Below are 27,236 nucleotides of genomic sequence, written 5' to 3'. Positions count from 1 at the left end.
TGCATTGCTTACTTGTGACGAATCTCGGTCCCCTAACCACTGAAAGGGACTCCTCAGACTGAAGGTTCGTAACAACGGGGTGAGGTTCGGTAGAGCCAAAGGGGTTTACAACAGTTGACACAAGCAAGTGTTCACACAGTAGTATAGACAACTGCTTGCATTGCTTACTGGAGAACCTTCTGAAGGTCCTCCCTAAAGAATGACTATATACTATGTACGGTTCTGTTGATCGCATGTGCTCGTGTCCCGAGCACCCTCGAGCACTTGCCTGCTCGTCGTGCTATATCTTCAATCACCTCGAGCATTTTGCATGCTGCGAGGCGCTCGCCTGTCTTGGCGTCATAGCACTTCAGCCTTGCCTTGATTGGTCTGCCTGATGTTCCTAAATGATTGGCTCGGGGCTCCCTGCGCCCCGCATGTAGTCTTCCGCCATGCGGCCTGCTGTTGGTTAATTCGTGACACTTAAGTAACAATTCTAGATAGTCACTGATCACTCATTTCTAGGTATGAAAGAACTGTCTAGGTGCCTACTACTTTAGAATGAAGGACTCGACTTGAAAGTTATCTAGAAGGAATAGACTCATTCTCTTACGTCCCAGTTAAAAGCATGTATGTATGTGAATGAGAGCTGTATTAGTAAGGTACGTCGGCTGCTATTCTGAGAGATTGCTAGTACTACTAAAGTAAGATAGGCATCTAATGAACGAGGGACGGCGAGAACGGAGGAGACCTGAAGGCCGAGGGAAGCTTGTGCCTTGTGGTATACGCCAAGAGTCCAAGTACATTCATGTTGATTATCGTCTGGTGGTCACGATGGGTCGAGTCGGTTGTCATTGCTCAACGACAGTGTCTACTGCCGGTAGTCTTGACAAAAATACCCGGTCGAGCCCTGAGAGCGGGATCCGGCCGGGTACTTTGTACTGTGGTCGTGGACACGTAGCGCGGCTGAAGGGTTGAGGTTGCTACCTCGCTGTCCTTATCATGTATGTATGTACACATTGACAGTAATGAGCACTGGTCGGGTATGTGCCAGCTTGTCGCTCCCACCGACCCAGCCATGTATTTTCCAAGTTCCAACCTTTCATGGTATGACTTACCATTCTGTCAAGTCGTCAAAAGCGCTTAGGTGACAGACAGGTCCACGGCACGAACATCTAAGGCCGGCGGTAGTAGTTTCCTCACAGAATTGAAGTTGGTCAAATCCGACTTGAAAAGGGAAAGCAAAACTCAATTTCCTACTGCACCGGCTCATGCATCAATGATCAGTGCTCCGGTTTCTTCTTTTCCAAGTGGGTTTCCATTTTCAGCGATGTCTACCCATTAACCCCATTTCATTTCTCTTTTCCCTATTCTCATCAACTCCGAGTCACCTACAGTACCTCTCGTCAACAACGACCCAAGGCCAGAGGGATCTCAAGGCGCAATGAAGCCGTCTCATTCAGCCGGAAACGGCACGCCTAATGATGAGAGCTCTGATGAGAGAAACGGCTTCAACTCCAATCGGTTCTCCAAGTCCCTGTCCCGGGACAGTGTGGGGTACTGCTAGGGCCCCTTTACCTCCGTACCGTGTCCCGGAATGCAACCCCTGGGCGCTACCAAGTATTGGCTTGGCACTCAAATAGCCAAGAATATTGATCCCCAACTTGATGTTGGCCTTTTCTAAAACTGAACCTCGCAACCATGGGCTAAGTGAGATTTGGGCCCTTGGATGATGATGACTTGAGTCTCACGGAGCCGTCGTTCAGGATACCCGGATGTCTGATGCAGGAATATCATTACACAATGCCGCTGCTGGAACAGCAATAGCATGAGAAAGCACAACTGTCACTCTCAGAAGCCGGAGACCCTACATTGACGGTCCGCTTGGGTCGAGGGAGAACCGGACGACATGAGGCCTGAAGCTTCGCCGTACCGCAAGGCCTCAATGGCGGTTCCGGTACACCTCAGTGTGCCTCGGAGGAGCCGAGTCTTGGTATTCGCTCTGGTCTGCGTCGGCCTCATATTCTTCCTCCGAAAGTTCGATATAGCGAGTGGGACTACGCTCTCTCTTCCGTTTGGCCATCGCGGGCCGAACTACGATGTGCTGGAGTTTGTTGATCCCCTGATCGGGACAGCAAACGGAGGTGCGTTTCTTGTTCAAACATGTTGTTTGAACGACAGTTCTCATGCTCAATTCTAAACAGGCCATGTCTTTCCCGGCGCTACATTGCCATACGGTAAGACCCAGCTCATAACCCCCTTATCACATCCCCCCGGTTGACGTCCCGTGGAGGTATGGCCAAGGCCGTCGCCGACACCAACAGCGCGGCTGAAAACGCCGCCGGTTTCGTGTGGGACAAGGCGCCCATTACCGGCTTCTCCCACATGCACGACTCGGGCACCGGCGGTCAGCCATCGCTCGGAAACTTCCCCTTGTTCGTCCACCCGGGATGTCCCGACGACGACTTCTCCAAGTGTGCGTACTCGGTCATGCAGAGGCCGACGAACCGCGTCCCAGGGTCGGTCTTTGCCGCTCCGGGATACTTCCGCATCAACCTGACCAACACGGTGCAAGCCGAGATGACCACGACCGCGCATGCCGCCCTGTACCGCTTCACCTTTGACGGCAGCGATACCGTGACGGTACACACCACGGACGAAGAACCCCCGCAGCACAACGTGCCGTATTCGCCCCTTATTCTGGTGGACCTGATCGACCTGATGAACAGCCGCAGCATCGGGGGCATTCAGGTCTACGAGGACTCGGGACGCATCATTGGCGAAGGGCGATACGCCCCGTCCTTTGGCTCGGGTAGCTACCAGGCGTTTTTCTGCGCCGACTTCACCGGCGCTACCATCCGCAAGACGGGCACCTTCAAGACCAACAAAGCAACCGAGGAGCCGAAATGGCTTGACGGCCTCGGGTCCGACTATTCCATTCCGCACGGTTCTGCGGGTGCCTGGATCCAGTTCGAGAAACCGGAAAAGAACTCGATCCTGGCCAGGGTCGGCATGTCCTTTATCAACGTGGATAAGGCGTGCAAGAATGCCGAGGCCGAGATTGTCGACTTCCACTTTGAAAGGGTCGAGAGCGATGCCAGGAAGGCGTGGCGCAAGAAGTTGTCCGTGATTGAGATTGACCATGAGGGGACGAGTGAGGAGCTGCAGACGACCTTCTGGTCAGGATTGTACCGCACTTTGCTGTCCCCCCAGAATTATACCGGGGAGAATCCGCTGTGGAATTCGACCGAGCCGTATTTTGACTCGTATGTTTCATGTGGTTGTCTGAGCACCTCGTAGTCTTTATTTGCTGACCTAGCCCACAGATTCTACTGCATCTGGGATTCCTTCCGGGCACAGCATCCGCTACTGACCATTATCGACCCTGTTGCCCAGACCGACATGGTGCGGGCTTTGATCGACATCTACAAACACGAAGGTATATGATTTTTGACTATATAGAGACATCGCTGACAGTTGCTAGGGAAACTGCCGGACTGCCGCATGAGTTTCTGCAAGGGATTCACCCAGGGAGGATCCAACGCCGACGTGGTGATTGCCGATGCATTCACCAAGGACCTTAGAGAGGGCATTGACTGGAACACGGCTTATGAGGCCGTGATCTCTGATGCAGAGGGTGAGCCCGAGCCCTTGTTCATTCCTTTGCCATCTCGTAGTACGAGCGGTGGAATTCTAACGAGCTTCAGTCGAACCACCCAACTGGGGTCTCGAAGGGCGCGGCAACCTGGTGAGCTGGCACTCTCACGGCTTCATCCCCTGGAATGACATCGACAAGAACGGCACCGGGCCATCAAGCCGCAGCATCAGCCGCGGCGTCGAGTACGCCTACGACGACTTTTGCATTTCCCTCCTGGCCTCGGGCCTCGGACACGCGGCCGACGCATCCAAGTACCGGCGGCGCGGCGGCAACTGGCGCAACTACTGGAACCCGGACCAGCGCGACATCTACCGCGACTCATCCGGCGACGTGACGCAGACTTCCTTCAAAGGCTTCATGCAGCCGCGTCTGCTTAACGGTACCTTCCGCTACCAAAACACGCGGGCCTGCTCCCCTATCCACGAGCAGCACTCGTGCTACTACGACACGGGGCTGGACACATACGAGGGCAGTCCCTGGCTGTACAGCTTCTTCGCGCCGCAGGACATGGCGACGCTGATCGGGCTGATGGGCGGGCGTGAGGCCTTCGTCGCGCGGCTTCGCTACTTCCACGAGAGCGGCATCGCCTACATGGGCAACGAGCAAGGCTTCCTGACCGTGTTTCAATTCCATTACGCGGGCCGTCCCGGCGTGAGCAGCGAGTTCGCGCGCCGCTACATCCCGAGCCTCTTCAACGCCACCGTCAATGGCATCCCCGGCAATGATGATTGCGCTATGGGCGCCTTCAGCGCCTTCGCCATGATGGGCTTCTTCCCCGTCGCCGGCCAGGACGTCTACCTTCTCATCCCGCCCTTTTTCCGTGAGGTGAGGATCAAGGCCAAGGAAAAGGGTAGGTGGGCCGTGATCAGGACGGTCAATTTTGATCCCGCTGGAAAGAGGATGTATATTACCGGCGCCAAGCTCAATGGCAGGGTGTATACCAAGAATTGGATCACCCACGAGTTTTTCCTCAAGGGAGGGATACTGGAGTTTACCGTTGGAGAGGAGGAAGGCGACTGGGGGACTGGGGACGATGATCTGCCGCCCAGTTATCCAGTTGAGTGAGAGCACGAGATGGAGAGGGGCGGCCATGGAGAGGGTGGAGTGGCCGATTATGATTGAAACCTCCGTATAGAGAGAGAGAGAGGCCGAGGTACACGAGTTACCCTTCTGTGAAATCTGCATCTTGCAATAACTGGGTATCTCTGTTGGAGTGAAATGTAGAATCCAACCTTTGCCCGGCCTGCTACTGCTACATCGAATACGCCGCTCAATCAATCCTTTGCCCACGGCGCCTTCGTGACGGAGAACTGATTGCTCGCTCGACCCGGCACACCCCGCGGGAACGCGGTTGGCGGAGGTGGGCCAGTATCCGGGACGCCTCCCCTTGGTGGCGTCGGCCCGGAGCTTCCGGCGCCTGCCCACGGCGCCCTCGAATACGGGATGCCTGGCCCTGTCGGCATGGGAGTGGGTAACCCGGCAGCACTTGATGCCGCACTTCCCGGACCAGATGAGGAGGTTCCGGCTGTAGAACCTGCCGTAGCGGTGGCCGTCAAATGCATGGACAGCACCGGCGCCTGGGCGTCTGGGTCCACGTCCCACGAGAATAGCGACCCGAACGGAAAGTGTTGCACTACGGGAAACTTGGCGAGCACTTCGGCGTTGAACATCTTGATCATGCCCTTGTTGATCTTGCCCCATCCGTCCTTGATGCCCGAAATGTCATACAGAATCGGGCTGTGCTCCCAAAATGGGCCCTTCTTGACATCATTGATGAAGCCAATGGCGGAGAAGTACATGTTGGATTCGCGGTGGAGGTCGACCGAAGCGGGCTTGGCCACGTCAGCGGGCTTCGGGGCACCGGGGGCAGAGCCTTCCAACGGCATAGGCTCGGAGTCTGTGATGGGCCGGGTGAGCTGGGCCGAGCCGAAGATGTATGGTAGGAACGAGTGGTCGTCAAGGCCCCATACCCCGTGAGAACCGGCCGGTTCGAGGTTGTACGTGAGGATCAAGCGGCGGACGACTCTGAGGTACCTATTTGCGGGACCGGGTCAGTTCATCTCAGCACCTTCTCCCGCATATGCACAAAGACAACTTACGGCTCGAAAACCCCCAACACCACCGCCCTCTCCACCTCCCCATCCTCCTCCTGTCCCCTCCCAGGCTGGGAAAAAACCCCTAACTTCCACAAACCCCCCAGAAAAGCCAAGAAACTCAGCTCATGCCCCGTCCCGTAATCCAACCTCTGCGCACTGCCAAATCCGCCAAGGAAATACACCTTGAGCTCCTCCGCCGCCGTCTCAAGCCATTCGTCACCACCGCCCCCACCCTCCTCACTCCCATCCTCACCCACTTTACCCCCCTTGCCATCCACTGGCACAAGACATGTCCTCAACAACCCCCCAGCCACCCGTTCCTCAAGCAGCCCATACCACCGCCGAAAGGCCACGTTCCCGAACCGCCGCGGTCCGGCCTCGGGTGGCGCCAGGTCAATCAGCCCCTCAACTTGGGCGAGGATTTCTCTGAGGCGGATGACGGCGAGGGGGTCGGCTGGGCGGGGTGCGTCGAGGGGGAAGGACTGGACATGGGTCTGGGACTGGGATTTGATTCGCGGGTTGGTGTTGAGGGTGGAAGATACTGGCGGTGGCGGTAGTTGTGATGTTGAGGTGGCGCCGGGGGTGGCAGTGGTGGTGGTGGTAGTAGTAGGGGTAGAAGGGAGCTTGCGCGGGCAGAGGGCGCGGTTGAGCTGCAGGATGAAGGTGCAGATGTCGCGGTAGGCGAGCGAGGTTAGGAAGTGAGTGAGGTCGGCGCCTGTGTGGATGCGTTTCGTTGGGGTGGTGAAGGGGTGTGTTTGGCGGGATGATGACGAAAGGATGGGTAGCTGTGGGAGAGACGGAGTGCGGGCGGAGGAGGAAGACGGTGTTGGCGTGGATGAAGAGGGTGTTGGTGTCGCCGTTGGGGCTGGCGGGGGGTCCATCAGAGCGATAGCGGTTCGACTGAGGATTAAGATTGTTGCGACGTTTTCAAGAAGCGATATAGGCTAGCCACAGGTAATGTGCTATCTTGAGCCGCTTCCAAGGTTGCAGTCGAGTCTCCTGTCCAGTGCAATCGGGATGAAGTGCAGGTTATGGTTGGGACGGGAGGTTTGGCAGGAGAGTTCGTTGCACCGGGGGTGGGGTTCAAAATAGTTGCTTCGATGGGGGATCTGCCCCGCTGTCGTCACTGTGGAGTAGACCTTTCAGCTAGAAGGTCAACCTTACCTTGACCTTCTTCGTGTATCTACTGTACAATCTGGTGAAGGCGTGCACATGTTGGATACCTATATCGGTAGATACTCAAGGCATCGCCACAGTCGCTACACGCCTGTCAGCAACTTAAATGTCACTTTCAGCGTTGAATGCCCATTCCATCCCCCCATCAAACTTCACTCCCCCCTTCCACACCACCCCCTTCCTCCCCATCTTCGTTCTCCCCATCCCCCTCCCTCCTCCTCCCCTGCCAAAACCCTCTCCCATAACTTACCAACACCTCCTCCCCTTTCTGAATCCCCACCTCCCTCGCCCTACCCACCGCCCGCTTTCCAGCAGGCATTACAAAAACAGCCATACACTTCTCCCCCCTCCGAGCATCCCACACAACTCTAAACTCAGCATTCGGCCTCTTCTTCTTCACACTTGGACCCGGGACACCGCGGTAGTCGTTGACAAAGCGCGCCTCGTTGCCCATGCGCGCCGCGTCAACGGCCACGTCGGCGTCCCGGTCCAGCCAGAGGTCGTAGTCGGATTTGGCATAGTCGTAATACTCGTCGCTATCAATACTGCCACCACTACCATCACTGTGTACGATAGGGTTATTGTGGTAGCCAAAGGGCGGCGTGCCGATGTGCACCTCGCCCAGGTACGGCAGGATCAGCTCGCCGGGGCGCAGATCGTGGGTCGCGAAGAGGCCGGCTTGGCCGTGGGCGGGGTCTTTTCATGGAATCCTGTTAGTTTTGGCTACTGGATTCATTTACTGCTTAAATTTTTGTAATTTTTTGTTGACCTTTGGCCAAGGTAAGGTTGAGATTACGTACGGCTAGGATCTGTAATCGGTGTGATGCGGACCGCCGGGCATGGGCCCGGTTTGTAGTTTAGAGGAATCTCCGGGATTGGGTCGGGGGGATCCGACGGCCGGGTACGGATGCCGGCGAGGTGTGCCGGCGAGAGATGTGTAGAGTATCGCGGCGCCGTGAGATATGGAATGTGTGGCGGCCAGTTCTCTGGAAGGCAGTCCGAGGATTGCACTTTGGATTTGCCGTGCATTTTATGGAGCGGCATCGGTGTCTTGTTGCTGACCTGGACCTGGAGTGTTGACTTGACTTGTGGAGGAGCAGACGCAAGAGCGTCGGAGGCAAGTTTATCGGCCCGACGCTGCCCCGGTTGATGCGACGCCCTCACACCCCAACCGAGGACAGTATTGCACGATATAAGTAGTCAATATACCGACAGATAATCCGAGTCTACTATCACTGCCCTTGGCTGTCGAGCACCGACATCTTATGGTACGAGCCGCTTCCGATGAGCAGTTTACTCAAGAAGAAACCCACCACCCCCACCATCATCCTCCTCATCAGGCACAAAAAACCCCCCTCCTCCCTGATCCTCGTCACTCTGAGCATCCTCCATACCCACATCATCCTCCAAGCCCACCGGCTCCCTGCCCTTGGTTTTATGCCCCGGATGCTCAGGCCCCGCCTCCGCCTCTTCCGACTCGTCCACGCCAGCCCAGATCCTCTCCCTAATCCTCAGCGCCTTCAAAAACCGACTCCACATCCTCAACGCCCGTCTCGCCCTCCTCTCCCGTTCCATCTCAGCCTCGAGATCCGCCAAGCCCTCCACAACCGCCCAGACCGCTTCCTCCGCTTCCTTTGGCACCACAACCCCATTCAGCACCGCTGTGCCCTGCCGTCCCCTGAACTCAAACCCTGTCAGGGCAGGCGCGTAGTCCACGCCCAGAATGAACGCCGCGTGCGCGGCCCGCTCGTGCGCGATATGCACCCCGCCCGGCGGCACCATGCTCGGAACGTAGACGTCCAGATTGCCAAACTTGTTCTTGGGCACCTTGCCGCCCACGACGGGAGGCGCCGTGTACAGCTCGGTCTGCTCAAACATGTAGATCGGCGTCCCGGCCACGGCCGCGTCACCAAAAAGGCCGACCTTATCCGGATCATCATCATCATCCTCCCCTTCCTGGGAATCACCATCGTACCCCATCCTCCTCACCCTCCTCTTCTTAGGTAGGATCTTGACCGGTTCCTCCCCGGGCTTCACGACCCTCCCAAGGCGGTACCACCTCTCTCGTGACCTCGCAACCCGGACATCTCGACGGCGGTAGATCCTTTCGAGCACCGCGCCGGCCTTGGCGCCGGCGCTGACGGTGCCGGCGGGCTGGGCGCCTGGCACAAGCACCTCGTGGCGGCGGAGGTGCCGTTGCAGGGCGTAGACCGGATGGTCCTTGAAATCGGCCACGTTACGGGGCATGGGCTCGCGGGCCTCCTCGGCGGCGAGCTCGTTCAGTTCGATCTGGTCAAGATCGGTGGGGTGCGGGCGGGTGTACCGCCTCAGCGCGAGGCGCCACCACCGAGCACCATCACCATCACCGCCGCCGCCGCTGGGGTGGGGATTTGGGAGGCCGTCGATGCGCATCCTGCGCGTCTTGGCGTTGTAGGCCTTTGCGTAGCGGCGCGTCACGTCGCGCGCGCTGCCGTCGGCTTCGAAGGCGACCACGTAGCTCAGCCTGTTTTGCGCGTCCGAGGCGGGCGGTTCGAGCGCACGCGGTTTCCATTGCGTGTGCGTCACCAGCGCGTCGACCGGGTGCCATTTCTGGTGGGCCACGTCGAGCACCTCGACCCAGTAGACTGGAAATGGCGATTCTCCACGGATTTTCTTGGGTGTTGAGACGGCGGGTTTCGGGGGCGAAAGAGAGGGGGCGGCCAACGAGGGTATGTTGAAGGCAGCGGCGTGCGGATGGCCGAGGCGTCGACGAGGGGAGGGCACCGTTGCGCCAGCTTGGAATTCGGGGAACTTAGTTTCGTGCTTGGCAACTGCTGCGGCGTAGAGTTCAGCCTTGGACGGCTGTCGTTCCTGCTTCTGGGAGGGCTGTTGCTTGGGCATCGGGGGCGCGCCGGGTACGCAGGCCAGGGGTTGTAGAGAGCAGACCAGCCGGGCATTGACTCCGGCGGCCCGAAGCATGGCACAGAATAGCTGGGCACCGACATCCCGGGAGCCTTTTAGCGTTTGCGCTGCCTCGAGAAAGTCATCCTTGTCCATGGTAGACTCAATGTCGTCTGGGAGATGGTACTGGTGAGAAGTTAGTCTAGACTCGGCTTGAAGTGGTAGGCACTCAACTTACGGTTTTGAGTTGCTCCTCGTCCTCTGCCCACAAGGCCCTCCGTAACCCGCGCTCTGTAATGGTGAATTTCAGTTTAAATATCTCCTTGGCCTCCTGGAGACCTTGTTTCAGGGCCTCTGTACGTCCAAACTGTGTCAGACTGGACCTAGGCACTAGGAGGGCGGCAGTCTTCTGGGAAAGCAGCGGCCGAAGGGCATCCTGAACTTTGGGGTCATTACACCACCAGTTTCTGCGCTCGACATGCGAGAGGAGGCAGAGGAGATGCATCTTATGGATCTCGACACGGCGTTCTTTTTCCTCTTTATTGATGGCCTTGCGGCGCTCCGCATGGCGTTGGGCTGTCGCTGTCATGTGCGCAGATAGGTCCAGGGTCAACTCTTTGGGCTCTTCCCTAGCTGACGCCGCTGAGGGTCCCCCGGGTTCAATTCCCACGTCCTCAAATGCAACGTCATCGTCGTCCTCCTCATCATCACTGTCTCTCGTGATGGTCTGTACTGTAGGAGAAGGCAAAACGACGTCTTCAAATTCGATGTCTTCGTCATCAGTATCGTAGAGCGTGTGGACAACTGCCCTTTTGGCGGAATTGGCTACCTGGCCATCGCTTTCCTTCGGTGCATCAGCCCGCAGACTTGTTTCACCGGGTCGCCTTCGTTTCGTTGGCCGCTCGGAGACACAGGCATCCTGCCTAGCGATCTCAGCCTTTGCCTCGGCCAGCATTTCACGGTAAACATCTGGAACGGCGGCATCTCTGCCTCGGGTCGTCCTGCGAGGTGTAGCGCTTTGAGTTTGCAGCCTTGCGCTGGCACGCGTCGCCCGCGTTACTCTGGAGCTGCTATCATTTGGGGCATTTGGGGCACTGCGCTTATTGCCCACCATGTTTTCTGACTGCCGGCAGGTTCAAGAGAGTTGCCGCAAGAAGATGTACGCAATCTCTGTGCCCGAATATTCTTTGGTGAGCCGTCCAGGGCTCCACCGCCGTTGCTGCAATGACGACCTCTGGAAGCAGGGACGCGCAGGAGGGTATCAGAATCAGCACACGAAGTCACGTGAGCGGCGCTGGTCATTAATTGGTGTGATTGACTCCCGACTCCCGACTCCGCGGTGATGACGGGAGGGGGTACGGAACCTCAACGCCCTCAGCACGCTGGCGTGGGACACATCTCAGTCGTTTGTTTACAGTGGGAATGCGATGACAATTTGATATTAGCTGGATATACGAACAAATGCCTGATTGGGGAGTAAATGAGAATATGTGCACTACCCTAACCTACACTCGGCTTCCGCAAGCCTTGGGGTATATCCCGCTTCCTATTTGTACAGGTGAATATTACACTCTCTGCTTTCCATGCTCTGGTCAACTGTCGTTCACTTGATCTGGTTAAAACCCGGGAACTGCCTTTTCAATTCTTGCGCTGGTTGGCCCGCCCTTCATCCGGACAGGTTCCTTCAGCGCCCTTTGTACTAGGGCCAGCGTGTGCTTCGGCACCCTCAAGCGGTGGCCGACGACCAACGCCCCTGTCAGTAGGGCGAGCGCGCAGGCTTGGTGAGCGGCTGCAAGCGAAATCGGAACCATGTAGATCAGGGTGCAGATGCCAAGAGTAACCTGCGCTGATACCAGGTGAAGCAGGCCTGTGACACTTTTGCGTACATTCCTGGGCATGGAAGCCTTGACCTTGCCCGTCCGGCTGTATGCAAAGAGGGCTAACACGGCGCTAAATGTCGTCGTGGCAAGGATGCGATGGTCAAGCTGCACAAGGGAGGGGTTTTCAAGCATGTTGCGCCACCACAGATCTGACCCGTCTTCCCTGCGGCTGTAGAACTTGTCGAGAAGCTCCGATTTAGGTGGCATATAGCCTGTACCCATCTTAGGGAACTCGTTGTATATAAGACCGGCGTCAAGGCCGGCCACGAGGGCGCCCGAGAGAACCGTGATGAAAATCAGCCCTGTCAGAGCAGCAACGGAGCCGCGGAGGACTCTTAGCGCGGGCGATTTCAGCGCCGCAAACTGCTTTGCGGCGGCTTCAGGGTCGCGGAGTGCCCGGTGCGTCCTAAGAACATCCAAACCGGCCAAGAGCATCCAGGAATAGCAGGCGAAAGCGGTAGCCAGATGCGCCGCGAGGCGATATTGACTGACACGGGGGTGCGATCCGGGGGCAAACAGATCATCTTTCAATCCAGACTTGACCATCCACCACCCGATAAAACCTTGGAAGCCGATCAGGCCGGAGATGCCGACTAGTGTTGCAGCCATTCTCGGCGTCACTCGACGACGAGCAATGAAGTAAATTGTTGGCAGCACAAACGAGAGGCCGACAAAGCGTCCCCAGAGCCGATGGGTCCATTCCATAAAGTAGATCTTTTTGAACTCGGCCAGGTCCATATGCGGGTTGAGCATCTTATACTCGGGGGAAGCACGGTACTTGTCAAACTCGGATTCCCAGTCGGCAAGAGATAGGGGCGGGAGCGAGCCCGTTACGGGCCTCCATTCAGTGATGCTCAGGCTGCGCACTGATTAATCCTCGGTGCAGAGACCAGCGAACCCGTTTCACGTACCCGGATTCTGTCAGCCTTGTCAGTCCGCCAAAGACTACAATGCCGAAGACGCTTGCCGCGCTGCCCAGAAGCCAGTAGCCCACCACCCTGGCGTTGGTCTTGGGAAATGATGAAGATTTTGCTCCGTCCGAGCTTCCCAAAGGCGCAGCCTTCGATACAGCGTCTAGTTTTCTCGTAACGTCATTGCTGAGCATATCGAGCGCAGGTCTGGACTCGGCCGTGGCATATCGTCGTGTCGCCCGCGGGAGCTTCAGGAGGCTCGATGTCTGAGCGGCCAAATTCAGCTGTCGTCGCATGCATCGGCCGCACACGATCGGCGGGCGGGCCATCTGGGCAGCAGCCCTGTGTATGCCGAGCTGGAAAAAGGCCATCTTGAAGCCCTTTGCGCCGGCGATGGCTGCCGTTTGTGCAGTTGGAACGGTGCTTCCGACTGAGCCGATTTTATTAAAGTCGAGCTTCCCAATTGGAAGTGGACTGTCTTTGGTTCCTGTGCCTGACGATCAGCCCACCGTTTTTGGGAGCTAAGTGCCCATTGCGCCCCGTGCACCGCACCATATCCACGCCATAGTTAACCCTGATTCTCCCTCTTCCGTCCTCTTCTCGCCGAGTCGCATCGGATCATCGACCATTGACCTGTCCTCCTTCATAGGTACGCGCTTGGCTTCAGGCCCAGTTCTAAGGTAGTGCTACAGTCGCTCGTGGCCAATGTCCCGTCCTTCTGCGGTGCTCCGCAATGGTGAGGGCGTTTTCCTCAAACGCCGTCAGACTTTGGTCCAAGCTGGAACGCCCGTTAGCATCCGTAGTACATATATAACCCTAGCCAAGGCCCCTGATTAACCAGCAGCTACGGAGTACGGAGGTATTGTACAGGCCACTACATTGTTTACTGATAATCGGCTTAGGTACTTCGTACGTCGTATCCGTATTCCCATTGTTGACGCCAACGCACACGCATCATGACCATTGCGTCGAGAGTGCTTTCAAGGAGCCGAGACTTCAATCGCCGCACTCATCTCATCCAGCGCGTCTAAGTTTTGTGAAGATTGCCCTGTCTGTAACTAGTCAACCTGGCCAAGATCCGCATTGAGCCAGATGCCAAGAGTTACAGATGTTTTGCAAGGGCTTGCACGCTGGTGAGGGGCCAAGCTCGCTGTGGTCCGCGTTTTGCACCCTGGTTTCTATGAGCGTCTTCTTGACAACATACCTGGTCAAAAGTGTATATACGGATACAGTACTCCGTACATACATCAACATGGACAAGCACTGATATCTGTGCCTTGTAGCAGGACCTGATGTGCCTGTTCGTATGTACATATCCATGATGGCGTTGCTTCGATGGAGCTTGTGGTACGGATAAGGCCTGTCGCAGTTCGCCGCACAGAAGCCAAGACTCAGTGCCGAGCCGCCATTAACACCCCGCGATCTTACAGATCTCAGACGGTATTGTACCTACCCTGTCCTTCCCCATGACTTACGTGTGCATAGACCCCGGATCTCGACCTACAGTAGGTAGAACTACCCCAGGGCAAGGCAAGTTCTGCCGAAGCTGGAAACATGGAACCCCCAGAAGGCGAAATACACTTATTATCCAGCATCTCTGGTCGCTCGCCGCTGGAGCAAGAGAATCTGCACTCAGAAGGAAGCATCGCCGGTCGAGTCATACTTGCCCAAGCATTCAGGAGCCGAGGAACGAAGCCCCTCACCGAGTCAGTTGTCTTGTTCTTCTAAACTTCTACGACTTCCATCGCCTCGACAAATCCATGCTGAGACCGAGTTGGTACAAGCCGATAGTTGATACTGTAACGCTTGCCTCAAACTGCCCCACTTGCATTCGGGAGCGGCTGCCGAGAAGCATGAAAGTGGGCCTGTTTCACAACAACTCGCTGACAGTTTCCCTCTTTGCGCCTTTCCCTCGAGCTTTCCCTAACCATATCCCGCCACCCGTCCGAGACTGCCTGCCGTCCCAATGAATGTGTTTCCGAGACGAATGGCCTCGAATCACGGCTTTTCCACGACCCCTGTAGCCCAAGGCACGGGCTGAATGCCAAGCTTGAGATGATACTTTATGGAACCGCCAGAGCACAAGCCTACGAAGCTACTTCAAACTCAATAAGCTTGATAAAGTACGGATAGATATGATTCTTCGCCCAACAGTTGGCCAAGCCTGGCTGCCGAGAGCGTTGCCGGAATGCTGCTTGCAACATTGGGCAGCTGAGCTTGCTTGCTAAGGGGCACAGGGGCGTTGGCAGCTTGTGACAGGGACGGTAAGATGGACGTGTTCATCCTCTGACTATTGACAGGGAAAGTTGCTGTGACGATCAGTCATCCCGTCACAGTCTTTCAGGGTGCTCGCTGCTTTTACCTCATGTATTGTCCATTCCTCACGCAAGCACGACTCGCAGCGTCTGTCGCCTGCCAAGATGCTGATCCGCATCATGGCACGTCCGGCCGTATACTAAAAGCAAGGCCAAGCCTCCAAAAACGGCCAGAGCTTGGATTCATGCCGCCGATTTGAGGTTGTTTGGTTCAGCTCACAGTCGTCTGGAGGACTTATTCCCTTCCTCACCTTGGCCGGTTTGGATTTGCTTTCTTTCCCTTTCCCTTCCCTTTCCCCCGCCGCCCCTGGATGGTTGGCCTTACGAACTACCCTCTTTTATTTTTCTTTCCCTTTCTCTTCATCTTCACTTCGTTGAAGCCGCGGCGCGGCTTCGTTTGTAGCTTTAACCATTGCTGCTATTTAGCCCTGGGTGAGAGGCCTGGAGTCTGCTCTGCCCCTGAGAACAGTAATGGCCCAGAACGCCACGGGGCAGGTCTCCGAAATGGACCTCACAGGGGGGAAGCCGCTTTGTGGTAGCGGCGAGGAGGTCGGCGAGTACGATCTTCCCCTCCACGTCGCGGCTTTGTGTAAGTGATTATGATGATTTGCCTGCCTCTGTTCACTTTTCGACTGACACACCTGTTCAGTCATGGTTTTAGCCGCCTCCATCTTCGGCGCCGGTTTTCCCGTCGTTGCGAAGAAGGTCAAGTGGGTAAAGGTGCCGAAAAGGGCATTCTTTATTTGCAAGCACTTTGGAACTGGCGTGTTGGTCGCTACTGCGTTCGTTCATGTAAGCAGGCAGCCGCAGGTTAGAGTGGTAACGAGAGACTGACGGTTGGATAGCTGCTGCCCGTGGCCTTTGGGAATTTGACAGATCCCTGCCTCCCAGATCTGTTCACCGATCAATATCCAGCTCTACCCGGTGTCATCATGATGGCCTCCATGTTCTGTCTCTTTATCATTGAGATGTATATGAACACAAAGATGGGCGGTCACTCTCACGGCGGCCCCATGGGCTTTGAGACGCAGCACTCTCACCGGCCCGATCCACCTCGACGACCCCCAAGATACACGAGCGACACCGAGTTCGAGATCGAGGATGTCGAGTACGAGAAAAAGATGGCACAGAAGATGTACGAGGAAAAGGTAAAGGATTACCAGCGCGGGAACCCTTTCTCCGACCCCGATGGTGTCCAATCCGAGATGCCGCCTTGGTTCATCGTCTTCTATGAGCAGTATGTTCGCCAGAGACTCGAGATGATCAATATGATCAAGGCAAGCTCCCAGCAGCATGAAAGCGATTTTTCAGCCAAGCGCCAGTCCGCTCTCACCACACTGGCAGACGGGAACTCGCCTTACATTGACGTTGAGACGGGACAGGCGGTTGACCCGGCTGTGTACCGCAAGATGTCGATGAACATTACTCTCCTCGAGGGCGGCATCCTGTTCCACTCGGTCTTTGTCGGCATGACTGTCAGCATCACGATTGATGGGTTTCTCATTCTTCTCATTGCTATCCTCTTCCATCAGATGTTTGAGGGTCTCGGTCTTGGTTCCCGTATCGCCGCCGTTCCGTACCCCCGTGGCAGCATCCGCCCGTGGGTGTTGGTTGTTGCTTTCGGAACAACCGCGCCAATTGGGCAGGCCATTGGTCTTATTGCGAGGAATTCCTACGATCCCAACAGCGCGTTCGGCCTGATCATAGTGGGCGTGTTCAATGCAATGTAAGAGGCGTCTGGGGAGACTCTGTTTGGCTTCCAAGAATAAGCTAACACGGCATCATAGCTCGTCTGGCCTGCTTCTGTACGCTGCACTTGTCGACCTGTTGGCTGAGGACTTCTTATCCGAGGAAGCAAGTAGGACCATGACGAAGAAGGACAGGATGACGGCCTTCTTTTGGGTGATACTGGGAGGTAAGACTTCCCCACTTCCCGTTCTTAATCAGAAACAGTCGACCTGATGATTTTACTTTTTATAGCCATTGGCATGTCTATTGTCGGTGCTTTTGCATAAGATATACAAGCGCCATGGGCATCAATTTGTGCGATAGTAGAACCCCTAGTAGCTCCCTCTGGCAGTAACTCCTGGCAACCGAACCACACCGACATGATCGCTTGCAACGCCGGTATCTCCTTACTCTGCGCGAGATTCGCTCGCCAAGATACATCCTGGGCAAGAATACCGGAAACCAAAACAACAAACTGGGGCAGGACAATGGCCGACTGCTTCCCCTGAAGGCTTGAGGCCCATGATCCTGAGCAATGTCCTGTTACAGCACAAGATTTTCTTTCTTTTTTCACCATGTGGTCCATTTACCCTTTGAGTTGCGATGGTCAAAGGAGAATATGACAAGTTTACCCTTGGTGCAACACGGTCGGCTGATAGCTAAAGGTTGATACAAGGAGGAATAAGTGTCAAGCAAAGCATTTGGGCACATCGCGGGAAGATGGAGGCTCATCACACGGTTGGATGTTTGGAAAAGGACAGATGGAGAGAGAAACAATACTCCATCGACTAGTGGGGATTCAAACAGTATGGTACGCCTGGCAAGGATAGTATCTTGGAAAGTGGCTGTATAGTATGAAGGGCTGTACGTAGTATAAGTAGTGTACATGCGCACATCAAAACATAGCTTAGCCATGACGCCCTCAGGCAGTGGAAGAAAGATGTAGGTTGAGATTCAAGTAATCCAGAAACCTCGATGAGAGAAAAACAAAAGGGAGGCACACCTGCATACTAATACATCATCAAGCCTGTTGTGTCTTTGGGGTTAGGATTTCTTTGTAGGGTACTCCGTAATCCGGTACTATGTATCTGACTTACATAGGTAGCGAGCGTGGCTGTGTTGATCGAGGTTAGGCAGGGGGTGCCGATCGTGCGGGAGGGAAGGTTACAGCCTACAGGCAGGTCCCTCGAGATCCGGGCTCTGGTTGGGGATTGAACTCAAGTATTCTTCACCAGGTATCTGTTCTCTCGCGGTAGTACGTCAGACAAGGCATGGGCGGGAACAAGTACGGGGGTTCTCAAAGAATAACCACCATGGAGGTTGGGCGGTGATGCTGTAGACTCACAAGGCTTGAGGAAAGGCAACAAAGGCGGCTATTCATCTGATGACTGTATGGTGTCTGTGGGTGGGGGTATATAGGGAAGTTTACGGCTCCTGGTCGCCAACAGGAGCCGGTACGTCATTTCATTGAACCATTTCAATGGCGATTTGGCGTAGCGGTTCCAAGCGCGGGCTGAGAAAATCCCCGGACGGCCTCTGGTTGACGAATGTTACTGTCCCAGACTGTTGTCTAGGCACATGCCTGCCTCTTTTTTGGGTTCGATTCCTGGAACAATCATCTTTTTTTTTTCAACTTTTTCTTTTTTGCTGCTATTCTATTTTGTAACTAAGGTACCTGGTTTTTGAAATCGATTGCTGGAATTCATCCCAATGGTTTCTCGTTGCCCGTGCTGGCACCACTTCCTTCCCCGAATATATCATCAATCAGGTTAGGTGGTACACCACCTGCCCTCCCAGACGCCAGACTGTCTGGCTCCGAGTGACTACAAGGTACTCACAATTCCTGGTTTGACAATGATTGAGAAGGAGCGCTTGCCTTCCACCTTGAATAGCCTCGCTTGTAGCGAAGGCTGCAGCTGCCGCCTATGCCCACAATGCAAGAATGGCAAGAGATACTGTAGCACGAAGAGGGTCATGGAGACGATGACCTGACAGAAGAGTGGATGGCCACTCTCTCTGAGGTGGCCGATGAAGAATCCTTTTCTCTCCAATACTCACTCTACAGTAATAACGATCATACTCCCTATCCTGAAGCAACGCAGCAATCATTGATTCGCCTTCAATTCTAGCACATCAGCATTAGACCATCGCATTGCCCTAAGAAGACCGAGTCTTGGACACCAAGAAATCTTTTTCGCGCATCCCGGATTCACCGGACCACAAGATTCACGTACCAGCTGAGGCAATACACAGGTAGGTCATTCCACTCATCGACCTGCCCGTCTCTCTCTCATCCTAAACCCAAGCACACCCACTGCCATGTCCGAAACCAACCATCCGCCGACCACAACGACAGCAATAATCGATCAGGGATCACAGCCCACCTCCAACCCAGGCACCACCATCCTTATCCTCATCGCCGTCCTGCTCCCCCCTTTAGCAGTCTCCTTCAAGCGGGGCTGTTCGGGAACACTGGCAGTCAACATCCTCCTTACACTGATCGGCTAGTTGCCTGGCGTGCTGCACGCCGTCTGTGTGATATCCACCTGATTCCATTCTAATTCGAGACGGGCCATTTGAGCAGGTGAAACGACGAGCATCGTCACCTTGGAACTCGAGGCTAGGGGAAGATACGAGGCAGGGGAGCGGCAACCAAATATACACGACCAACCTCATGGCGCCGGCAGCCGCCCCCTCAGTCCTCATCTGGGCCTCGGTCCTCTTTCCGCCCCTAGCCGTCTACTTCAAGCGTGGCGTCAGGCCTGAGCTGGGCATCAACGTTTGCTTTACGCTGTGCGGGTTTCTTCCGGGTGTCTTTCACGCCCTGTGGATCGTGAACGAGGAACAACTCCCCCAATAGTTGGCTGAAGGCGCCAACGTACCGGCAACGGACTGCGGTTGGACTGATGTGATTGGATGGGACTACTCGGCGCGCTGGAGCATACATATTGCGTTAGTAACTAGGATGGGCCCGGCTGTTCAATGCTGCTTCTGCCGGTGCTGCTGCTGTTGGTGGTGTTGGTGGTAATGTGGTCGCGGCAATGGCCAGGGGCTGATCGCCTCAACGATTGTACGAGACACCCTCCTTTCCTCCCCTCCGTGACATAGTTACGGGGGGTAATTCGATAGACCATTGTACATGTTGTTGACCTCTAAAGACAAGGGAAAGCACCAAACCTGCTATTGTGGGGGTGGCAGACTGATCCCTGAGTAATTACACTGCTGCTCTCCTTGTGTAGCATACCTTGCCTCTTGTTGTAGGCCGAAAAAGCCTGTTTGGGATAGGCATTCGGCTTCTGTGCTTGGGAGAGTCTCCTATAGGTGTTAGGGGCTGGCATAAGATCGCCAGCCACTGAAGTCGATTATTGCTCGTACCCCTTTCCCCTGTCTTTCCATCCCCGGTGAACATGAAGACAACTAGATCACCTAGCACTTCCTGTTAAGGAGCAGTTCTCCTGACACAAACCAAAGAGGAATTATTCAGTAATCAGCACGCAAAGTCAAGCTCAGATTCTAGATTGACAGCGACAAACATAGGCGCTGCGGTACAAAATTCTGTACTCCGTATACAACTGGACAATGTAGACTTGGGGAGCAAGAAGCCACCAGCATAAACAAATATTGAACAGACAAAACCCTGACACTCTGACGCCAAAAGGGATAGCCTACACTCTGCAAACCGAGCCTTTATACTCAGAACACCCCGACCAAATACACACCGCCAAACCCCTGACAAGAATTCTCACAACCGAAACCCGAAACCCTAGTCAACAACGAGTCCCTCCAGGACGCGAATTGCCCTCGCCCCCTCCCTCTCAAAGGCCGACACCATGGCCTCGCACTCATTCTTGAGCTTTTGCTCGGCCAGTCCGGCGTTATGATAGATCCACTCCTCGACAGACATCCTCTTCTCGGGGCTGGTGAGCGCGGCACCCCTGCGCAAAAGCCTTGAGACGCCATCGTTCTCCTTGTTGTCCGCATCGTGGGAGCTGGTCGGGGAGAACAGCAGGTCCAGGTCGGCTGGCTGCCACGGCGTGGTGCTTTGCAAGCCTGCGACAAAATTGTTGTTGTTGTTGTTGTTGTTGTTGTTGTTGTTGTTGTTGTTGTTGTTGTTGTTGTTGTTGTTGTTGTTGTTGTTGCGTCTTTCCGGCGAGCTGCTGTGCATGGGAGTGGCGGTTTTCGGCGCGAGCGCAACGCGCTTGTCAATGGCGGCGCCGGATGCTGCGGCACTTGAAGGTGGCCGGTTCTCGGCGTCAGAGGACTGCGGAGATTGTGACGGCGAAATGGCCGCCTGTTTGGCAGATGCGGAGGGAGTGGTGCGTGCCCGGGGTGGTGTTGCTGGAGGCTGAGACAAGCGTGTTGCGGATGACGGGGGCAAGGGGAGCGCTTTCTCCGTCTTGACCGGCGGTTGTACGGCTGGGCCGTAGTGGTTAACTTCAGCCGGAGTCGAAGGCTTGGCAGCAGCGGGCACGGGTTTCCTAGCAATCTTTCCGGATTTGCCCTTGAGTGAAGAAAGCGACTCGCGATTGCGCGACGATCCGAACTGCACCTCAGGCTCCAGCGGGGATCGCCGTCGCTCCTCCGACTCTTGAATTGAAGCCTGAGAAGCGGTCGACTTTTTCGATGGGCGTCCTCTTCCCCGCTTCTCCATGCTAGGGCGGTTGGTAGCTTTGTTAACAACAGTGCCCGTACTGGCATCAGGGTCCGCCAACTCCGGCTCCGGCTCTGTTTCTGCCGGCCGTGCCTCTTCTAGAACATGGGACTGTGACTCAGGAGGGTTCGCGATGTGCTCCGTTGCTGGATCTGCCGGATCTGATTGGGGCTCGGGCTCCTTGGCCTTCTTCGTCTGCTTTGATGCCTTGCGTGTCCCAGCCTTGCGTCCCTTCTTAGGGACTACCAGAGTTTCTGATTCTGGCTCTTCTAGGTCCATTTCGGCCTCCAGCGCCTTGAACTCAGCTTCAATTTCTGCCTGGTTTGGCTCAACAGGCGTCGGATCGAACATTGCATAAGCCTCACTCCTCGGCTTCATCTGGCCACTCGTTTTGCGCGCATTGGCGGTCTTGCCGCGTCCTTTCGCACGAGCTGGCGTCCTAGGTTTTTCGGAGCCAGAATCAGCGGCCGCCTCTCCTACGGCAGGTTCTTCAGTATCAGACTGATAACGCTCTAGATCAGCCTCGAGCTGACACTCGATTTCATCGTCATCTGGAAGATCAACCCGGGATGCGGCAGGAGACACTTGGGACCTCAGCGATGACTGCGAGGTTTTACGTGCCTTTTTGGCATGGGAGGCTCGCGCCTTCTTCCGGGTCGTGGCCTGTTTCGTCGGCGCGGCATCGACCATCTCGGTGTCCGGCAGCAGCACAGCCGAGTTGGCGTTTTCTACAGCGTTGCTTGCTCGGGCACGTGCGGTCCGCTTCTTGGGAGCTGGCTCCTCGGTATCAGCAGCAATGGGATCCTCCATCTCGTCACTTGTCCGCTTTCGTCCTCTGGGAGCTTTCTGCGGCGGAACTTGTTGCTGCGGCGGTTCATCCTCCAAAATTTCCACCACATCTTCCTTCTTTGCTTTGGTCTTCCGGCCCTTGGAAGGGCCCGCCTTCTTTTTCCTCGCCATCCTCTTTCCGCCCTGTGTCATGTTGGAGGCAGTGGTCATGACACTATCGTCATGATCGGCCGTGATATCAGCGGCGGATGCAAGGTCTGATATGCCTGTGGCAACAGTCGCTATGGATTGGACTGAAAGCCTCGATGCCTTAGACGATCTTGGCGCCTTGGCTCGCCCCGATTTCTTCGGTGCTGGATACTGGCTTATGAGGGTAAAGAATGGACAATTGGGCTCACGCCGGTAGTGCTCGTCGCTGTATTGCGGTTAGCATTGCTCGGAGAAGAGGCTTTGAAACGGAACTTGCTATGGATTGTCGTCTGATTCCCAGCCCTCAAGCGCAAGTTGGCAATAAGCACATGTTGCCATGTCATCGGCATCGAGCGATGGGGTGTACTTCCATCCTGCTTCGACGAGCTGCGGCTGCCAGTTAGCTTGTGCGACAAAGCACCCACCGCTTAACCGCGCCTACCTTCTTGGTCTTGCACTTAAACCCCTTTTTTGACTCGTAGGGCCACCTGCCGGCAAACGTCGCCTTCCGCGCCTCGATCATGGCCGGGTCTAAAGGGTGGACCTTCCGATAGTTTCCCACGCCGGCCTCGATTGCTGCCGTGATGGCCCACCCACACGTCGGAGAGTGCTTCAAGTGCTCTTCTATCGGGTTGTCGTGCTCTTCCCACCCGTCCAGCGATTTGGCGCATAGGAAGCACACCACATTATCGGGGCTTTTTGGGTGAGGCTCGAAGAAGAATCCGGCTTTCGCAAGCTAATTCAATGCGTCAGCTAGAGTCGCGCAGCGCTTCAAGGGCTGCTGTCGTACCGCGACAGGAGAAAGCGACTTGTGCGGCCAGTGGAATGCCTTGGAGACTCGGCCCTTTACAACAGGCTGAGAGCCTCGAAACGAGGCTAGGCGATTCTCAAAAATGATATATTGTTCGTCGGAGGAGTCCATTGCTATTTACTTCGCTGGATGAAAGTCGGTTCGGTCGTTTCGGTTGGGATTTGTTGGTTGCGACGGGAGGCAATGGTGCCGCTTACAAGAAGCGCATAGCCCGTTCTGAGGACGGAATAGTTACGGCGCAACAGTAGAAGGAAACCGTCTGAATGAAGCTGCAAGTAATTGGCGATGATATGTTCGGATGTTTGCGAGCGTAATGGGAACGGGGAAGTCGCAACTCGGAATCGCAATTGCTACGCGTGATGATGATTGGAGAGGCTTGCCGCGTTTGTTTACTTTGTCCATTGTGGGTAAGCAGCTTCAAGTGGGGCACCTCCTGAAGCAGAACGCCTCATTCGACGTTTTGCCTGATGTCAGTCACTGTGGCGGAACCCCACATCAATCTGCTTGCAAGGGTTCGCAACCCTCCTTTTCCCTATTCTAATGAGCGGCAGAGCGGATATCGACGAAAAATCCACCAACAGCCAAAAACAAATAAAAAAGGGGACACAGCGACTTTGAGTTGGCCCAATACTACGTCATGACGCTTGTTGTGATATACAATGCCCCCCTGGTTTGTTCGGTAGCGCCTGACTTAAAGGCAAGGGTTGATCAACCCAAGAATTCGAGTTTCAACAGCAAAACAGCCACTCTTTTCCTACAAGTAGGACTGAAATAAAACGGCCGTTTAGAGTTTTACTAGATGCTCCATTTTCTTACGCTGTGTTAGCTTTCTTCAGTGTTGAGAGAGATCTTTTTGAATTTGAGACCAGGACCCCTGTCGGGAGTTCTGCGCTAACGAACGAACCAGCAATGAATTGTGTTCTGAAGACTAGAGGAGCTTTGAATCCTCATAACTCAGCATGTTCTGAGGATCAGGCCTTGCATTGCTGACGCGGCTGAACAGTATCCCATATTTCCAGCAATGTATTGCGCATTTATAGAACAGTGAGGTATCTGAGAGTCTGGAGCCAGGCCGGGGCCGCCGGGTACTGGTCTTCCTCGGCACCTCCTTATGTCCGTCTGTCTGCTGGAACCAACCTGGACGTTCGGATGAACGTCGCAAGTCGAGTCGGCCCTTCCGTGTGCGGTTCCTCATCTCAACATGGGGAGCTGGAGATGGAGACCGTGACTGAGTGGCCAACCAGCCACCATTTCTTCGTGTCCACCAGTCCACCCTACAGGCGGGGGCCACAAATGGGGACATCGAATTGGGCAAAGACTGTCCCGAGTCATGAAATCTTTGACATGGACATACCGATCTCGGGATACACTGTAGTTCCTTCTTCTTTGCGAATGTACAACGGCCATTCCCCTGGGAACATGAGGGGAATACTGAGCCCAATCATGACGTGCTGAAAATACGGCTACGGTTTGGATAAGCTTTTTAAGGCGTACATTGCCGGACTGGGCGCTCAGGCAGAAGCTTCGGGAACGGCATCTGGCTGACGGCCCTACCTTCCTTCCCAGGAACCGATGCGGCACTTCATTGGATGCTCCACCCATGTAAGTCATGATTCATGGATAATCGTTGAGATGGAGTTTCATTAGTGACTTGGCAGCCTCACATCCCAACTCCCAAGACCCTTTTTTCTCTAACGCGTGGCAGGTTTTTTCGGTCTGTACTGGCTGCTGACCAATACAGTTAGCCCTAACACACCGATGGCTTCAACTTGCCTCGAGATGCCACCTGATAGCTGCACTATCAGACTGCTGAAGAGGTGACAGTTAGACAGACTGGAAACTTGTAAATCCGGCGCAAATATATCCTCATAAATGACGTCTTGTCCATGAGCAGGATAAACCAAGACACCCTCTGCGACGCAATGTCTTCCAGGTTGGGGAACTCCCCCAGAGACCTACCTTCTCTATGCTGGTGGCGGCGAAGCCGCCCACCCCGAATGCCCTGGGATCTGTTCTCGGCCGAAAGTCGGCCACTCCAAGCAGGGTTTGTACATACTTGCCTCGTCCCTGTTCCGCGGTTTCGCAGATCTCGGCTTCATAAACTGCCATTCTTTGCCCCATGTTCCCCCGTTCTCCCCAGTTATCCCCATCTTCCCTCACGGTGTTGTCTCTTCTGCCACCTGGGAAGTCGACGCTGTGAGGCCGCGACTTCCCTTGGCCTCTGGTTATCAGGCTATCGCCTTCCAAGCAGCCTATCTTACACTAGGTCGAGCTCGATTTACTCTGCAACTTTTTTCAGTCTTAGATCTGCCTTCTCATTGAGAGTCTCAACAGGACATAGCCCCAGCTACAAACCCCGGCGGCGAAAGAGGCACCGGCACTGCGCGAGCGATAATGGCGGCCATCGATACCGTCCCTCAGGGGAAACCTCTAGGGAAAGGTCAAGCTCCCGAAAGCCCGGATTACGCCCTCATGAGTTCAGCATCCGGCGAGATTGTGGGCGAGGTGCGCGCTACCTCGCGCTTGGACTTTGAGAAGCAGAAGGCTGCCGAAGGCGAGGAGCATTTCCACCGTCTTGGATGGAAGCGCCTCACTATCGTCCTGATCGTCACTGCCGTCGCTCTCGGTAGTCTCAGTCTTCCCAGCGTGTTCGCGACATTGGGCATGGTAGCAGGCGTCATCCTGTGTGTCGGGATAGGGCTCATCGCCATGTACTCGAGCTACGTCGTTGGCCAAGTCAAGCTGAAATACCCCGAAATATCGCACTACGCCGACGCTGGCCAGATGATGTTTGGGAAGATCGGTTACGAGGTTATCAGCGTCATGTTCGTCCTCCAGCTCGTCTTCACCACAGGCTCCCATGTCCTGACCGGCGCCATCATGTTCGACAACCTCACGGACGACGGCGCATGCACCATTGTCTTCACTGTCGTCTCGGCAATTATATTGTTCCTCGTCGCGATCCCGCCCACTTTCTCCGAGATGGCTATACTTGGCTACATCGACTTTGTGTCCATTATTGTCGCTATATTCATCACCATCATCGCGACCGGTATTCGTGCTGGGGACTCGACCGGCGGTCTCTCGGCTGTCGCATGGTCGGCCTGGCCCAAGGAGGGACTGACGTTGGCCGAAGCATTCATCGCCGTCAGCAACATCGTCTTTGCTTACAGCTTTGCGCTCAGCCAGTTCAGCTTCATGGACGAGATGCACACCCCCAAGGATTTCGACAAGTCCATCATCACGCTTGGCGTTTTTGAGATTTTTCTCTACACCCTCACTGGCGCCTTAATCTACGCTTTCGTCGGCCCCGACGTCAAGTCCCCGGCTCTGCTCTCTGCCGGTCCGCTGGTGTCCAAAATCGCTTTCGGCGTGGCCATCCCTGTCATCTTCATCTCGGGCAGCATAAACACCACCGTGGCGGCACGCTACATTCACGTACGCGCGTTCAAGAACTCGATCGTCCGCTACGTCAACACCCCCATGGGCTGGGCCACCTGGATCGGCCTGGACGCCATCATCACGATTCTGGCCTGGGTCATTGCCAGTGCGATTCCCTTCTTCTCTGACCTGTTGGCTATTTGCTCGTCCCTGTTCGTATCGGGCTTCACATTCTACTTCCCGGCTATAATGTGGTTCATGTTCATCAAGGAAGGGAAGTGGTACGAGGTCAGGAACCTCGCCTTGTCAGCCACCAATGCCTTGTGTTTTGCTGTGGGCGTCATTGTGCTCGGTGTTGGGACGTATTCGAGCATTTGGGATATTGTGAGTAGTCATATTGCTCTTCATTGCGTCCACGATAACTGACCATGTCCCTAGAAACACCAGTACGCCATTGGAGCGGTCTCCGAACCCTTCACCTGCGCGCCTATAGGCTGAAAAGCCGCCAGCGTACTAGGCTTTTGCCGAATATGGGGATGTTGTTGTTTTACGGAACTGTATGATTAGAGAGCAGTGCGCCAGAGGCTCATTCTGGTAGTGACAATCTGGCGGCGTTAATGATCTGTATGATCAATGACTATATAGAATAGAACAGCGTATGGTTTTGTGTTTGTCATGACTGCGAGCTCTCTTGTGTGAAGTCCTCGGTCCGCATGGTCTGGAAAGACCACACATTTCACTGATTTCAGGGCTCTGCTCAGCCACTGACTCGCGGTATTCTATAAGAGTTCT

At 55.2% G+C, this 27,236-nt stretch overlaps 8 protein-coding genes across 8 annotated transcripts; 4 read left to right on the top strand and 4 right to left on the bottom strand.

Moving 5' to 3' along the window:
- The first annotated feature begins 1,918 nt into the window (after positions 1-1,918).
- On the top strand, positions 1,919-4,807 carry N656DRAFT_317888 (glycoside hydrolase family 92 protein). The gene is made up of 5 exons (XM_064809223.1): positions 1,919-2,123; positions 2,184-3,245; positions 3,306-3,418; positions 3,464-3,616; positions 3,687-4,807. The coding sequence occupies exons 2-5, from the start codon at positions 2,275-2,277 to the stop codon at positions 4,700-4,702; spliced, it is 2,253 nt and encodes a 750-aa protein (XP_064667312.1). The 5' UTR covers positions 1,919-2,123; positions 2,184-2,274; the 3' UTR covers positions 4,703-4,807.
- A 104-nt stretch (positions 4,808-4,911) lies between these two features.
- Positions 4,912-6,614, bottom strand: N656DRAFT_715427 (PTPA-domain-containing protein; the record flags this gene model as incomplete). Its single annotated transcript, XM_064812045.1, has 2 exons — positions 4,912-5,671; positions 5,737-6,614. The coding sequence occupies 2 exons, from the start codon at positions 6,612-6,614 to the stop codon at positions 4,912-4,914; spliced, it is 1,638 nt and encodes a 545-aa protein (XP_064667311.1).
- A 330-nt stretch (positions 6,615-6,944) lies between these two features.
- Positions 6,945-11,001, bottom strand: N656DRAFT_838885 (Rad4-domain-containing protein). The gene is made up of 4 exons (XM_064818883.1): positions 10,028-11,001; positions 8,232-9,975; positions 7,710-7,895; positions 6,945-7,605 (listed from the first exon to the last, which is right to left on the bottom strand). Exons 1-4 carry the CDS (start codon positions 10,901-10,903, stop codon positions 7,055-7,057), a joined length of 3,357 nt encoding a protein of 1,118 aa, XP_064667310.1. The 5' UTR covers positions 10,904-11,001; the 3' UTR covers positions 6,945-7,054.
- A 203-nt stretch (positions 11,002-11,204) lies between these two features.
- Positions 11,205-12,937, bottom strand: N656DRAFT_782584 (COX15-CtaA-domain-containing protein). Its single transcript, XM_064815788.1, has 2 exons — positions 12,581-12,937; positions 11,205-12,528 (listed from the first exon to the last, which is right to left on the bottom strand). Exons 1-2 carry the CDS (start codon positions 12,907-12,909, stop codon positions 11,406-11,408), a joined length of 1,452 nt encoding a protein of 483 aa, XP_064667309.1. The 5' UTR covers positions 12,910-12,937; the 3' UTR covers positions 11,205-11,405.
- Positions 12,938-15,399: 2,462 nt separating this feature from the next.
- On the top strand, positions 15,400-16,910 carry N656DRAFT_715284 (Zinc/iron permease; the record flags this gene model as incomplete). Its single annotated transcript, XM_064812035.1, has 5 exons — positions 15,400-15,484; positions 15,545-15,687; positions 15,741-16,621; positions 16,683-16,810; positions 16,876-16,910. 5 exons carry the CDS (start codon positions 15,400-15,402, stop codon positions 16,908-16,910), a joined length of 1,272 nt encoding a protein of 423 aa, XP_064667308.1.
- Positions 16,911-18,750: 1,840 nt separating this feature from the next.
- Positions 18,751-19,241, top strand: N656DRAFT_782580 (uncharacterized protein). The gene has a single exon (XM_064815787.1). The coding sequence runs from the start codon at positions 18,943-18,945 to the stop codon at positions 19,129-19,131; it is 189 nt and encodes a 62-aa protein (XP_064667307.1). The 5' UTR covers positions 18,751-18,942; the 3' UTR covers positions 19,132-19,241.
- An 883-nt stretch (positions 19,242-20,124) lies between these two features.
- Positions 20,125-23,470, bottom strand: N656DRAFT_847504 (uncharacterized protein). The gene is made up of 4 exons (XM_064819269.1): positions 23,043-23,470; positions 22,695-22,988; positions 22,530-22,639; positions 20,125-22,478 (listed from the first exon to the last, which is right to left on the bottom strand). Exons 1-4 carry the CDS (start codon positions 23,172-23,174, stop codon positions 20,387-20,389), a joined length of 2,628 nt encoding a protein of 875 aa, XP_064667306.1. The 5' UTR covers positions 23,175-23,470; the 3' UTR covers positions 20,125-20,386.
- Positions 23,471-25,457: 1,987 nt separating this feature from the next.
- N656DRAFT_800648 (uncharacterized protein) lies at positions 25,458-26,942 on the top strand (the record flags this gene model as incomplete). The annotated part of the gene is made up of 2 exons (XM_064818032.1): positions 25,458-26,828; positions 26,883-26,942. 2 exons carry the CDS (start codon positions 25,458-25,460, stop codon positions 26,940-26,942), a joined length of 1,431 nt encoding a protein of 476 aa, XP_064667305.1.
- Positions 26,943-27,236: the final 294 nt, after the last annotated feature.

The sequence above is a fragment of the Canariomyces notabilis genome, assembly GCF_033297395.1.
Source record: "Canariomyces notabilis strain CBS 508.74 unplaced genomic scaffold N656scaffold_23, whole genome shotgun sequence".
NCBI lineage: Eukaryota > Fungi > Ascomycota > Sordariomycetes > Sordariales > Chaetomiaceae > Canariomyces > Canariomyces notabilis.
The sequence above is the reverse complement of the archived record's forward strand: the minus strand, read 5'-3'. Positions and strand labels throughout refer to the sequence as shown.

Excerpts from the sequence above, each read along its gene's own strand:
- N656DRAFT_317888 (XM_064809223.1), top strand. The coding sequence starts at position 2,275 with ATGGCCAAGGCCGTCGCCGACACCAACAGCGCGGCTGAAAACGCCGCC. Across the intron at positions 3,246-3,305 it reads ACCGAGCCGTATTTTGACTC|ATTCTACTGCATCTGGGATT; the intron begins GTATGTTTCATG and ends CCTAGCCCACAG. Across the intron at positions 3,617-3,686 it reads CGTGATCTCTGATGCAGAGG|TCGAACCACCCAACTGGGGT; the intron begins GTGAGCCCGAGC and ends AACGAGCTTCAG.
- N656DRAFT_838885 (XM_064818883.1), bottom strand. The coding sequence starts at position 10,903 with ATGGTGGGCAATAAGCGCAGTGCCCCAAATGCCCCAAATGATAGCAGC. Across the intron at positions 9,976-10,027 it reads ACGAGGAGCAACTCAAAACC|TACCATCTCCCAGACGACAT; the intron begins GTAAGTTGAGTG and ends ACTTCTCACCAG. Across the intron at positions 7,896-8,231 it reads GCCTGATGAGGAGGATGATG|AGAACTGGCCGCCACACATT; the intron begins GTGGGGGTGGTG and ends ACTGCCTTCCAG.
- N656DRAFT_782584 (XM_064815788.1), bottom strand. The coding sequence starts at position 12,909 with ATGGCCCGCCCGCCGATCGTGTGCGGCCGATGCATGCGACGACAGCTG. Across the intron at positions 12,529-12,580 it reads ACAAGGCTGACAGAATCCGG|CCTGAGCATCACTGAATGGA; the intron begins GTACGTGAAACG and ends ATCAGTGCGCAG.
- N656DRAFT_782580 (XM_064815787.1), top strand. The coding sequence starts at position 18,943 with ATGTCCGAAACCAACCATCCGCCGACCACAACGACAGCAATAATCGAT.
- N656DRAFT_847504 (XM_064819269.1), bottom strand. The coding sequence starts at position 23,174 with ATGGACTCCTCCGACGAACAATATATCATTTTTGAGAATCGCCTAGCC. Across the intron at positions 22,640-22,694 it reads TTAAGTGCAAGACCAAGAAG|CTCGTCGAAGCAGGATGGAA; the intron begins GTAGGCGCGGTT and ends TGGCAGCCGCAG. Across the intron at positions 22,479-22,529 it reads GAATCAGACGACAATCCATA|CGACGAGCACTACCGGCGTG; the intron begins GCAAGTTCCGTT and ends ACCGCAATACAG.